The following is a 13,566-nucleotide window of genomic DNA, read 5'->3' as shown; positions in this document are numbered from 1 at the left end:
CTGAAGAAACCGTTCCACCACCCAGAAATCAAGAGGTGGAAGAAATGGTGGGAGTGGTGGCAAATAATGAATGTTCTCTTAAAACTTTACAAGTACCACTCAACAGAAGCATGTACGGTCAACACAGCACCAACACACAAAGCACCACGAGAAGTAAAATGGCGTTTGTTGTCAGGTTTTAAGAGAACAACTTACCCGTTTTCCTTCTGCGTACAGAGGCTTGGAAAGAAAAGAATCGGAGTGTTAGGATGGAATGGAGGAATGAATGGCAATGTCACAAAACTGAATCTAGAGGAAAGGGTTAGTAATTTATACAAAAAAACACAGAACATTCAAGTTGTAGAGACAAAGCACATCCCAGACAGAGAACTGTGCCAACAGTGCAGGACAAGGAACAACAAAACTATTTGTAATATGATTGTTTCCACTTCATATTCAATATCTTTCTGTTTACTAATGTCATGTCGGTGAACTAAAGTATTAAAGAATTTCTTGGTATACCTCAGAGACAAGGGCCTGGAAGATGCAAACAATCAACTCTTCGTTCTCAGAGATCGGCTTGTACACACTCCCTCATTGAGGAGAAACACGGCAGGGAATGAAAACAGAAACTCTGAGGGATGTTGCATAAAACTGAATCAGTGATGATCAAACTACCAAAACTTAAATCTGCAGGAAGGTTAGAAAACTTTCTCCAATTGCTGGGACATTTGTTGAGTCCATACCTGAATGTTAGGCACTCCAACCCTCAACCCCATCCATCCCACCTACCTCTTCTATTCTAAAAATAAAATACATACAAAAACACACACAACGTATGTTTTTTAAAAATTTGATCACAGGGTATGGGCATCACTGGCTAGGCCAGCAGTTATTGCCCATTCCTAATCACCCAGAGGCAGTCAAGAGTAAACTACATTGCTTTGGGGTTGCAGTCACATGTAGACTAGGAAAGGGGATAGACAACTTCCTTCTGTAAAGGATATTTATAAACCAGATGGTTTTCTACAACAATCAACAGTGGTCACCATTAAGCTAACCATTTTTTCACGACTTTTTTTATTATATTCAAATTCCACTATCTGTCATGGTGGGATTTTAAAGTTAGCCTTGGATTTTTGATTACCTTTGCACCATCCCCACAATAGTGCACACACTTTCAAAGAAGAGTCATTTAATTTATTTATTTAAAGTAAATAATTGCTCTTGTTAAGTATAGAAATCTAACCTGTGTTTTGTTAGCCAGGTTTTATCTGATAGGTGAACTGGGGACTTTGATACTCCAGTGAGCTCTGACACCTTACTGAAGACAGTAATTAACATTGATGTGATCTGAATATTACCTGCCACTTATTAACCATAGATTGAATATTGTGCCAGTTTGCTGCATGCAGGCAGAGACTGCTTTGTTATGAGTGAAGCTGTGAACAATGTTCGACACTGTTATCGCTAACAAGTATATCCACTTCTCAGAAGTTGGTTGGGAACAGGAGACTAACTTTAAGAACTCTTGCAGTGGTGTCCTTTTTCTCTTACCCTATGCTCAGGGAGTGTTATACTCAAAAGATTCACAGGTCCACTGTTCTCTATAACATACAAAGGAGCCCATTTTCTAAAATATACATTTTTTAAAAAATTCCTTAGGAAATACACAACAACAGCTATTTTCTGAGCATCACCAATATCTTTTAACTTCCATTATATTGCTAGGAATTTTCTAATTTCTATAATGGTTCTCTTTCTCTTCACTGTTATGATCTCCATAGAAAAAAATTCAAACTTCCCAGCTAATAAATAAGATAATGATACAACAATGCCATGAACACAAATCATAACCGTAGAGTGAACTGTAAGATTTAGGAGCAGAATGAGGTCTTTTGGCCAATCAGCTTTATTCTGTTATTTGATCAGATCACGGCTAATCTGATAATGATAATTTCACCTTCCTGTCTTTTGCTCAGAACCTTAGATCCTTTTAAGTGATTAAAAATTGGTTTCATTCAATCCTGAACAATGCCACCTTTATTGCCACCTGTGGCAAAGAATTCTGCCGATTCACTCACTTTGAGAAGAAATTCTTCCTCATCTCTATTAAATGGGCAATGCCTTACTCTGAGATTATGCCTTTTGGTCACACATGGGGAAACAAATTCTCAGCAGCTACCATGTCAAGCCCCCATAGAATCTTGTATATATTTCAATAAGGCCACCTTTCATTCTTTTAAATTCAAGTGAGTGCAGGCCCAAACTACTCAATCTCCCTTCATAAGTAAAAACCCTCCACATCTGAAATTAACTTAGTAATTTTTTTCTGGAGAGCCTCCATTGTCATTATTATAGTATCATAGAATCCCTACAGTGTGCAAGCAAGCTATTTGGTCTATTGACTCCACACCGACTTTCTGAAGAGTATATCTGACTCTATATCTTTCTTTAGATAAAGGTCCAAACCATTGACAATATTCCAGGTGTGGTAAACTAGTGCTTTGATAGTTTGAGCAAAAGTTCCCCATTTTTACACTTCATTTCCTTTGAAATGAAAGCTGATATTCTAGTTGTCTTTCCTGTGCTGAACTTGTTTGCTATCTTTGTTTGCTTCATGTACAAAAACCTCCCAATTCCTCTTTGAGAGCTTTTGGCAAACTTTCTCTATTTAAGTAAAATTTAGTTCCTCTATTCTTGCTGTAAAAGTTCATAACCTTACATTTTCCCATGATATATTACATCTGCTAAGTATTTACCCTCTCATTTAACCAGTCTTTATCTCTCTGCAGACTCTTGATGTCATCCTCACCACTTGCCTTCTCACCGAGATTTGTTCAGCAGGAATCTCTCCTACTCCATCCTTGGTATGTGTTAAAAAAGATTTGTAGATTGACACACAACTTATTAGCCACCTTACAAATGCACCTTCCTTGGCCATCAGGTCCTAGGTGTGAGGCTGAACCTGAACTTCTAGAGATGTTTGCAGGTCAAGGGAAAGCTGGAAAATGGGAAGCCTACAGAAATGAAATAACGAGAATCCAGAGAAAGTATATTCCTGTCAGGGTGAAAGAAAAGGCTAGGTAGGTATAGGGAATGCTGGATGACTAAAGAAATTGAGGGCTTGGTTAAGAAAAAGGAAGCATATGTCAGGTGTAGACAGGATAGACCGCGTGAATCCTTAGAAGAATGTAAAGGCAGTAGGAGTATACGTAAGAGGGAAATCAGGAGGGCAAAACGGGGACATGAGCTAGCTTTGGCAAATAGAATTAAAGAACAATCCAACGAAATTTTACAATTACATTAAAGACAAAAGGGTAACTAGGGAGAGAATAGGGCCCCTCAAAGACCAGCAAAGCGGCCTTTGTGTGGAGCCACAGAAAATGGGGGAGATACTAAACGAGTATTTTGCATCAGTATTTACTGTGGAAAAGGAAATGGAAGATATAGAATGTAGGGAAATAGATGGTGACACCTTGGAAAATGTCCATATTACAGAGGACGAAGTGCTGGATGTCTTGAAACACATAAAGATGGATAAATCCCCAGGACCTGATCAGGTTTATCCTAGAACTTTGTGGGAAGCTAGAAAAGTGGTTGCTGGGCCTCTTGTTGAGATACTTGTATCCATAGTCACAGGTGGGGTGCCGGAAGACTGGAGGTTGGCTAACGTGGTGCCATTGTTTAAGAAGGGTGGGAAGGACAAGCCAGGGACTATAGACCAGTGAGCCTGACATTGGTGATGGGCAAGTTGTTGGAGGGAATCCTGAAGGACAGGATGTACATGTATTTAGAAAGGCAAGGGCTGATTTGGGATAGTCAATATGGCTTTGTACATGGGAAATCATGTTTCACAAACTTGATAGTTTTTTGAAGAAGTAACAAAGAGGATTGATGAGGGCAGAGCAGAAGATGTGATCTATATGGACTTTAGTAAGGCGTTTGACAAGGTTCCCCACGGGAGACTGGTTAGCAAGGTTAGATCTCACGGAATACAGGGAGAACTAGCCATTTGGATATAGAACTGGCTCAAAGGTAGAAGACAGAGGGTAGTGGTGGAGGGTTGTTTTTCAGACTGGAGGCCTGTGACGACTGAAGTGCCACAAGGATCGGTGCTGGGTCCTCTACTTTTTGTCATTTACATTAATGATTTGGATGTGAACATAAGAGGTATGGTTAGTAAGTTTGCAGATGACACCAAAATTATGGAGGTGTAGTGGACAGTGAAGAGGGTTACCTCAGTTTACAACAGGCTCTTGATCAGATGGGCCAATAGGCTGAGAAGTGGCAGACGGAGTTTAATTCAGATAAATGCGAGGTGCTGCATTTTGGGAAAGCAAATCTTAGCTGGACTTATATACTTAATGTTAAGATCCTAGGGAGTGTTGCTGAACAAAGAGTCCTTGGAATGCAGGTTCATAGCTCCTTGAAAGTGGAGTCGCAGGTAGATAGGATAGTGAAGAAGGTGTTTGGTATGCTTTCCTTTATTGGTCAGAGTAATGAGTACAGGAGTTGGGAGGTCATGTTGCGGCTATACAGGACATTGGTTAGGCCACTGTTGGAATATTGCGTGCAATTCTGGTCTCCTTCCTATCAGAAAGATGTTGTGAAACTTGAAAGGGTTCAGAAAAGATTTACAAGGATGTTGCCAGGGTTGGAGGATCTGAGCTACAGGGAGAGGCTGAACAGGCTGGGACTCTTTTCCCTGGAGCATCGGAGGCTGAGGGGTGACCTTATAGAGGTTTACAAAATTATGAGGGGCATGGATAGGATAAATAAACAAAGTCTCTTCCCTGTGGAAAATTTAGAGAGCATAGGTTTAGGGTCAGAGGGGAAGTATATAAAAGAGACCTAAGGGGCAACATTTTCACACAGAGAGTGGTATGTGTATGGAATGAGCTTCCAGAGGAAGTTGTGGAGGCGGTACAACTGCAACATTTAAGAGACATTTGGATGGATATATGAATAGGAAGGGCTTGGAGGGTTATGGGCTGAGTGCTGGCAGGTGGGACTGGATTGGGTTGAGATATCTGGTTGACATGGACGGGTTGGACCGAAGGGTCTGTTTCCATGCTGTATATCTCTATGACTCTAAGACTTACGGGCATTGTATCCAAGTAGAAATCTATTGAGGATACCACAGTTATTTATAATCTGGGATTTTCAACAATTTTTTCTGGGATTTGGAGACTCCTAGTCTACCCAATATTTGCATACAGATGGCTGTCACTAATAGTGGAAGCAGCTTGCACTTTCTTTCTCGTAAAATAATTCGAGCCCCCCCTTCAAGTCCTGTCAAACCACCCAGGTCAGGCAGTAACTTCAGTTTATTTTACAGACAGCCCCAAAACTTATTAATCTTATACAGCACACAACTGGTTGCAGGTTCTGATCCTATACTCAGAGGTTCCTTTCCTCTCTAATGCATTAATGGGCTGATCCTTTTTATGTACAAAACACACACGAATGGCTGCGCTTCCCACTAAAATTATAATGAATGCTATTTCAATATGCACAGATGCTGCAGTGCTTTCCAAGGACCACTCACCAAGCCTCCTTAGATAGCACCTTCACACCTGCCCTCTGCCACACAGAAGGACATGGGCAGCAGGTGTATGTGACCACTATCATCACCTGCAATTTCCTTTCCTAGCCATTCAATCTTGGAACTGCATCACCATTCTATCACTGTCACTGGGTCAAATTCCAAGAACTCCCCCCCCAACAGCACGGTGGGTGTACCTGCACCCCAAGAACTGCAATGGTTTAAGGTTTACCACCAACATCTAAAAGGTAATTAGGAATGAGGAATAAATGCTGGAATTAGCAACAAGACCTATCTCGTGGGTTTGCATATAAAATTTAAAGGTATGGTAGTTTCCTATAAGAGACATGGGCTCCAATTTCCTTTCAAGAAATAGGGTCCACAATTTTTTGTCAGGAGCTGCTTTTCTTCATAATTTACATAGGGCTGTGAAGCCCTTCCATGAGCAAAGGTGTAGCTGTTCTTTTGAATAGTCAATGGGTCTGCTTTTTTTCCCCAACACTGCAAGCAAGGTTTGTTGTTCCTCCTCATGGACTCAGGGGACAGGTTTTCATTCAACGTTTGGGAACCTGATGCCCAGAACCTGACCTTATGCCAAAATAGTTCCGGTGAAACAACGCAATTTTAGCAGCAATCACTAACTGGCTGAGATCCAAGTTTGGAGACCATCCAAGTGCATTGGTCACACTTAGAAAGTTGGTGCTAAACTTTGATAGGAGAAAGTGAGGACTGCAGATGCTGGAGATCAGAGCTGAAAATGTGTTGCTGAAAAGTGCAGCAGGTCAGGCAGCATCCAAGGAGCAGGAATTCCTGAAGAAGGGCTCATGCCCGAAACGTCAATTCTGCTGCTCCTTGGATGCTGCCTGACCTGCTGCGTTTTTCCAGCAACACATTTTCAGCGCTAAACTTTGATAGACAATTTAAAAGGCAAATAGCAGCCAAATCTGAGCTTGCCATTCGCTTTGCAAATGGGTTTTATATACTTATAAGGTTGGGAAACCTCTAGGGTTTTGATATTGTCTTACCTTAGGTCAGGGCTGACTGGCATTAATAGGAGCACAATTATGGAGGTGACTGTAAGCTTCTGGTCCCTACATCCACTTGTTCCTATTATCTACTCTACTCTAACAATCTCAAAAACCTCCAACAAGCCTGTCAAATATGATTCTACTTTAATAAATCCAAGTTGACTATGCCCAATCAGTTCATTATTTTCTTGTTTAGTTATCACACTCTTATAATAATTTTGCGTACTTTCCCAAATCTGACCGTCAGGCTAACTGATCCGTCGTTCTCAATTTTCTGTCTCCCTGCTTTCTTAGCTGGTGGGGTTACATTTGCAACCTGTAGCCACCATTCCCGAACCTATAGAATTTTGAAAGACAATGCATCGCTATTTCTACAGCCCGATCTTTCAATACTTGAGGATGTAGATCATTGCATGCAGGATATATCAACTTTCAATCCCATTAATTTCTTCTGTACCATTTTTTATTAGTACTAATTTCTTTCAGTATCTTATTCTCACCAGTTCCTGGGATCCCTATTATTATGAGAAATGTTTTAAATGTCATCCATGAAGATTGATATAAAGTAATTGTTTAGCTTCTTTATTTTCAATTATTAATTCTCAATCATCTGCATGTAATGGATTCATTCTTGCCTTTGCTAATCTTTTTCTTTTACATCCTTCAGAAAGAAGCTTTTACAAACTGTTTTAATGTTTCTTGTTAGATTGCTTGAATCAACAATACAAAGTAGAGCAGGTGGAATAACAGTATTGTCACTAGACGAGTAATTCAGAAACCATTGTTTTCTAGAGGATAAGGGTTGGACTCCCACCATGAGGAACGGTGAAATCTGAATTCAATAAAAATCTGGAATAAAAAGCAAGCCTAACAGTGATCATGTAGCTATTATTACATTGTTGTAAAAGCCCATCTGGATCACTAATGTCCTTTAGGGAAGGAAATCTGCCATTCATATCTGGACTGGCCTACAAGTGATTCCAGACCTAATCAATGTGGTTGACTTTTAAATGCCTTTTGACTGATTAGGGATGGACAAGCCAAGGGCACTCTTATCCAAGATTGTCAAGGCCGTGGCTGTCATGTCAAATTGAATAAAGCAAACATGGATTAACAGCAAACAAACCAAAAACGTGTGTACAAGGCCTCTGTTCTCAGCACCCTCCTTTATAACAAAGGAACATGGATAATTTATGCAAACCATGAAAAGCAACTGAACAATTTTCTATGTTGGACGCAAATGCTGTTATTTCTTCTAAACTAATGGAACAGTTATTCCCTAAATAATAGACAAGGGCTGTACTTTCTCATTAAATAAAACAGTGACTGTTATTTTCTATGATACACAGAGGAACTGCTATTCTTTACAATATATTCATGGGCTACTATTTCTTATAATTACACTGGAAGAGTTATTCAGTGCAATGTACACAAAGGCTAAAAATATACATTACCTGCTCTTCCCTATAACATACACAACACACTGCTTTGCAAAATATAAACTCACTACTACTGCATATAATATACAAAGCCTGCTATTACTTCTCATACACACCTGGGCTACTACTTTTATTCTTTACAGAGACTTCTATTTTTGATAATGCCCTAACTCTGTTAGATTTTCTATAATATACACCAGGGCTATTATTACCTAGAGTATATATAGAGTAACATGTTTTCTGCAATGTACCATCACAGCCATCGCCTCTAATATGTCCAAAAGATATTATTTAATGCACAGTACAATATACTTGGGATCCTTATTGTATACATAGGGGTGCTGTTTCCCAAACGCTGGTATTTCCCAGACACTACTATTCCCAATAAAATATGCAGCAGCTGGCATTACTTATAATATATATATAAATGGCTGTAATTTCTGTGTCTAAACAATGGTTGCTTTTCTGTATAATTTAAATCGAGCCTGATATTCCTTCAAAAACAAATAGGATACATTACCCTGTAAAATAGATATAGCAGTTACTATTCTCTATAATACATACAGAATTTGTTGTTTTATAACATAGAGAAGATGGCATTCTCTATAACAGATGCAGTGGATGCAGGGGGGGTGGGGGGGGGGGATTATGAATGGTTTGTAGCCTTATACCTATCAGGTGGAGGAGCCAGGAAATTCAGATCTTCTCCATTCTCAAGCCCGTTTGGTTAATTCACCTGAAACACTTGCTTGTGTTGCTGTTCTGTAACTGAGCCCAGCCGTTCTGTAACTAAGCCCACTTTCAATTTAATTTGACATCCTGTTTTCTATATATACTGTACCTCATATGTGGGCCTGAAACCAATGACCATGCTCTTAATCAATATATTGTATATCCAAATTAATATTCAATTTATTAACATGTTTTATTCATGAGTGTGGTGTCTGACAAATTTTGAGAATATACTCTACAATCAATACAATTGAATCACTTGTTTCTGCCAGTCAAAGACTCTGCCCTCATGAGTCTTACGTTATATTGTTTTAAAAAAATTCAATGAGCAAATTGCTAAATATGTTCTTATTGATACTGAACTTCTGGTTTAGATAATCTTTTTTGTTGATTTGCTACTACCCTTCCAAAATGATTATTTTCTAAATGAACCACCAATAGGCAGTCTTCCTTTGTGGTCCTTGACAATATCAGTGAATTACTCAATAATGGAGGGGGTCACAGATCAAGCTGCATCTTGTACTTGCAGTTTCTGTCACAGGGGCCATCGAGATGTTGGCTGGATTCTCTCCTTTTATTTATTTATTCCTTCATTGGATCTAGGTCTTGCTGACTAGGCAAGCATTTACTGCCCATCCCTGATTACCCTCAAGAAAGTGGTGGTGAGCTGTCTTCTTGAATTGCTGCAGCCCATTTGGTGTTGGTACTTACAATGCTGTTTGAAGTAGTGGGGATGAGCTCCAGGATTTTGATCCAGTGACAGTGAAGGAATGTCCAAACACTTACAAGTTAGGAAGGTGAGTGGCTTTTTCGGGGAAATTCCTTATGTATCCATTTCATTTGTCCTTTTAGATTATATTGGTCATAGGACTGCAAGGTGCTGTCTAAAGTGTATCAAAGAATTTCTGCAGTGCATCTAGTAGGAGGGACACAGTGGAGAACATGGGTGTTTGAGGATATGGTTTCATATCAAATGGGCTGCTTTGTTCTGGATAGTGTCAAGCTTCTTGGGATGTTGTTGGAACTATGCTCATCTAAGCAAAAAGGAGATTTCCATCACATTTCTGACATGTGCTTTGTAGACAGCAAACAGTGTTTGGGAAGTCAGTAGTTATCATCTGCAGGATTTCTAGTCTCTGACCTGCTCTTCTAATCACAATATGTATATGGCTGGTCCAATTCAATTTTTGGTCAATGGCAACCTCCAGGATTTTGATAGATGTCCTACCTTAGTTCAGGGGCTACTGGCATCAATGGGAGCACAGTTATGAAATTGACTGTAAGCTTGTCGTGCCTATGACTCCATTATCTACTGCCTTTACCAGGTAATGATTAGTCAAGAGCAATTTATTTACTTCCTTTATTATGTATCCATTCCAAACAACCTCCCCTCCTTTCCCATTTAGCCCTAAGTAAAATGTTTCAGGGTCCATACCATTGACTACTATTCTGTGAATTTTAAGTAACTCAATTGTGATTCTTACCAGCATGAAACGGGCTGACATTCAGTGTCTAATTCCGACAGTTGGGTGAGGTGCTGGAAACTATCAGTCTTTTTGAGATTATCACTTTCTGAAGATGATGGAGAGGAAGAAAGGAGGGAGGTTGTTTGGAATGGATACATAATAAAGGAAGTAAATAAATCGCTCTTGACTAATCATTACCTGGTAAAGGCGGTAGATAATGGAGTCATAGGCACCACAACATTAATATATTTATGCATGGCCTTCAACATACTAAAGCTTCCCAAAATGCTTCATAAGAACATTTTGGAGAAAAATCGTGCAAGGAGCCATGCACAACAAGAAATATGGATTAGAAGTTTGGCCATGAGATTTGTCAAGGAGTTAGGCTTTAAGAAGCAATTTAAAGAATGAAAGGTTAAAAAGGTAGAGAGGTGAGTGGAGGGTGACACAAAGAATTGACTCGATAATTAGGGTATGAAGTTTACTGTAGGGATTGAATACAAGGGCTTCCCATGTTTCCATGAGAATTAACTGCTCTTCCAATACTGAATGGCTGACTCTTTAATAGACGAATGTCAAGATGTTAATTAGGCAACAAAAACTTTCAGGCATTAACAAGGGTTTTCTTATAAAAGTATAATTTAACACAGTAAACAATTTCCACCACTCCCTTTTGGTCCCTTTCCCTGTCAAGAATCCAAATCCTCAATGGCGTGTGAGTGGGGATGGGGAGAGGGGAAGCACCCAACTCTTTTCTTTCATAAAATTTTCAAGTCACCAGTAAGGTTCCACTTCTTAGATATTTTATAATCAACATGTAAGAAATATTATTCCATACCTCTGAAGGAAGTAGGACTAAAACCCAGGCCTTCTGATGCAGAGGTAGGGACACTACCACTGCACCACAACAGCCCTGCACACATCTGGAGCTTTTTTATGTTCACAGATATTACACACCTCTGGACTTGATGGGACTTGAACCTAGGCTTCCTGGATCAGAGGTGGGGACAACACCACAACGATGCAAAGAGTCCCATCAAACTGAAGCTGATTAGAAATTTTTCAAATCAACATATTCAGAAATATTATTACAGACCTCTGAAGGAGGTGGGGTAAACCCAGGCTTCCTGGTCCAGAGACGGGGACACTATCACTGCACCACAAGCACCCCTAACACTTATGAAGGTTTTGTTGAAACCCACTCGGATTCCTGTCTGTAAATCACTCCCAGATATTTTCTAATCAATCTGTTTGGAGATGTTATTAATCATCTCTGGAGCAGATGGACTTGAACCCAGACCACCTGGTTCAGAGGTAGGGATACTACCACTGAATCACAAGATTCCCTCATATGTCTGGAGTAAATACAAAATCCAGTGCACATCAACTCTGCACCTGTTCTGCTTGAGTCTTAACAAGGCTTTGCTTTCTAACTCTGGCAGTGGTCTGATTATTGAGCAACAGTGGGGGTGTCCAGTGAAGTAAAATGAGATAGTGTCAACGTGGACATATTGCTGTATTTTTGAAACTGTCATAGCAGCACAGCATGTAACTGAGAAATAGGAGGGTGTCATGGGTAGATTATTGGGAGACACCAGAGGTAACGAAAAGGAACCACTAACTAAAAATCACTTTGTTTTTCTTTTTTTTCATACCAAAGTGGATAACTTTACAATTCTTCACATTTGTCTTCCATTTGTCACACATTTTCTTAATCACTTAGTCTGTCTAGGTCCTTGTGCGGCCTCCATGGATTTTTGTTACGATTTACAGTCATATTTAATTTTATATAATCACCAAATTTGGATAAAGTAGACTCAGTTCCCTCATCTAAGTCATTAATATGATTTGCAAAAAGCTGAGGTCCCAACAGTGATCCCTGTGGCACTTCATTAGTAACAAAACCTCAATGGTAAATCACCTGTTTATTCCTACTCTTCGTTTTCAGTTGTTCACCATCTCTCGATCCATGCTAATTTCTTATCCATAATTCCATCAATCCAAATTTTGTGAAAAAAGCTTGTTTGGCATCTTACTAAATGCTTTTTAAAATGTAATTAGACTCCACTCTTTATCCAAGTCATTAGTTATAACCTCACAGAACCCAACATTTCAGCCAAATATAATTTCCCATTTATACATCTGTACTGATTTTCTCAACCATGATATGATTTTTCTAAGTGTCCTATCAAATAGAAGCATAGAATCCCTACAATGCAGACAGAGGCTACTTTAGCCCATCAAGTCTGCACCAACTTCCAAAGAGGATCCCACCCTATAAAATTTAAAATATATAAAATATAAAAGGGACCTAAGGGGCAACTTTTACATGCAGAGGGTGGTACATGTATGGAATGAGCTGCCAGAGGAAGTGGTGGAGGCGAGTACAATTGCAACATTTAAAAGGCATTTGGATGGGTATATGAATAGGAAGGGTTTGGAGGGATATGGACCAGGTGCTGACAGGTGGGACTGGATTGGGTTGGGATATCTGGTCGGCATGGACGGGTTGGACTGAAGGGTCTGTTTCCATGCTATACATCTCTATGACCATAACTCCACACTTACTGTGGCTAATCCACCTAGCCTACACTTTCCTAGAACTACAGGGCAATGTTTACCATATTCAACCCACCTAACTGGCACATCTTTGGACTATGGGAGGAAACCAGAGCACCCATTCAGTTACAAGGAGAATGTGCAAACTCCACACAGCCAGTCACTCAAGAGAACCCAGGTCTCTGGCACTGTGAGGCACAAGTGCTACTACTGTACCACCCACGGCATATCTAATAAATGATTCTGGTGTTTTCAATGTTGCTGATTAGAGGGAGGAGATTCAATGGAATTGTTTGGAGTAACAGAGAGATGGTGCTTGATGACACTTTTAGACTGCTAGTCAGACAGGCATTGGTGGAAGAGTTAGGAACCAGAGGCTTTGACAGGAGCATTAGCATACTAAAGTGATGAATATTCATGGCTTTTCAAGCATTTCCCTTTCTGCAGCTCAACATAGGCTGTCTTGTATAAGAACTAACTCCAAAACTCATCAGCTATATGGTATTGCAAGGAGTAAATTGTTCTCATTTATTCTGTGTGAATAAGTACAGAAAATGATATCTTGACATTGGGAGTTGAACTAAAAGCAGGAGTAATCATTCCTTTATACCAATTATTGCTCAAACAAGGGATGCTTTCTGGGCCTCCACTAGATTCCATGTTCATTCAGGCTGAATCCTCATGCTTTTTAGTCTGATAAGTTACCAGTACACTCTGCAATTCATGCTAATGCTATAACCACAAGGTTTATCAAGAAGATCCACAACTATCTCCACAGGGCAACCATGGTCTTGAACTGAATGTTGGCTTTGCCA

General features: G+C 39.8%; 1 protein-coding gene across 1 annotated transcript in view; it reads right to left on the bottom strand.

Annotated features, from left to right (window-relative positions):
* The window catches only part of shank3a (SH3 and multiple ankyrin repeat domains 3a), a 973,942-nt gene that overhangs the window by 101,479 nt on the left and 858,897 nt on the right, over positions 1–13,566 (bottom strand). Inside the window, exon 20 of the mRNA XM_072562789.1 lies at positions 196–219. Within this exon, the coding sequence (XP_072418890.1) occupies positions 196–219 (24 nt within the window). The remainder of the gene's footprint in view (positions 1–195; positions 220–13,566) is intronic.

The sequence above is a fragment of the Chiloscyllium punctatum genome, chromosome 44, assembly GCF_047496795.1.
Source record: "Chiloscyllium punctatum isolate Juve2018m chromosome 44, sChiPun1.3, whole genome shotgun sequence".
Taxonomy (NCBI): Eukaryota; Metazoa; Chordata; class Chondrichthyes; order Orectolobiformes; family Hemiscylliidae; genus Chiloscyllium; species Chiloscyllium punctatum.
The sequence above is the reverse complement of the archived record's forward strand: the minus strand, read 5'-3'. Positions and strand labels throughout refer to the sequence as shown.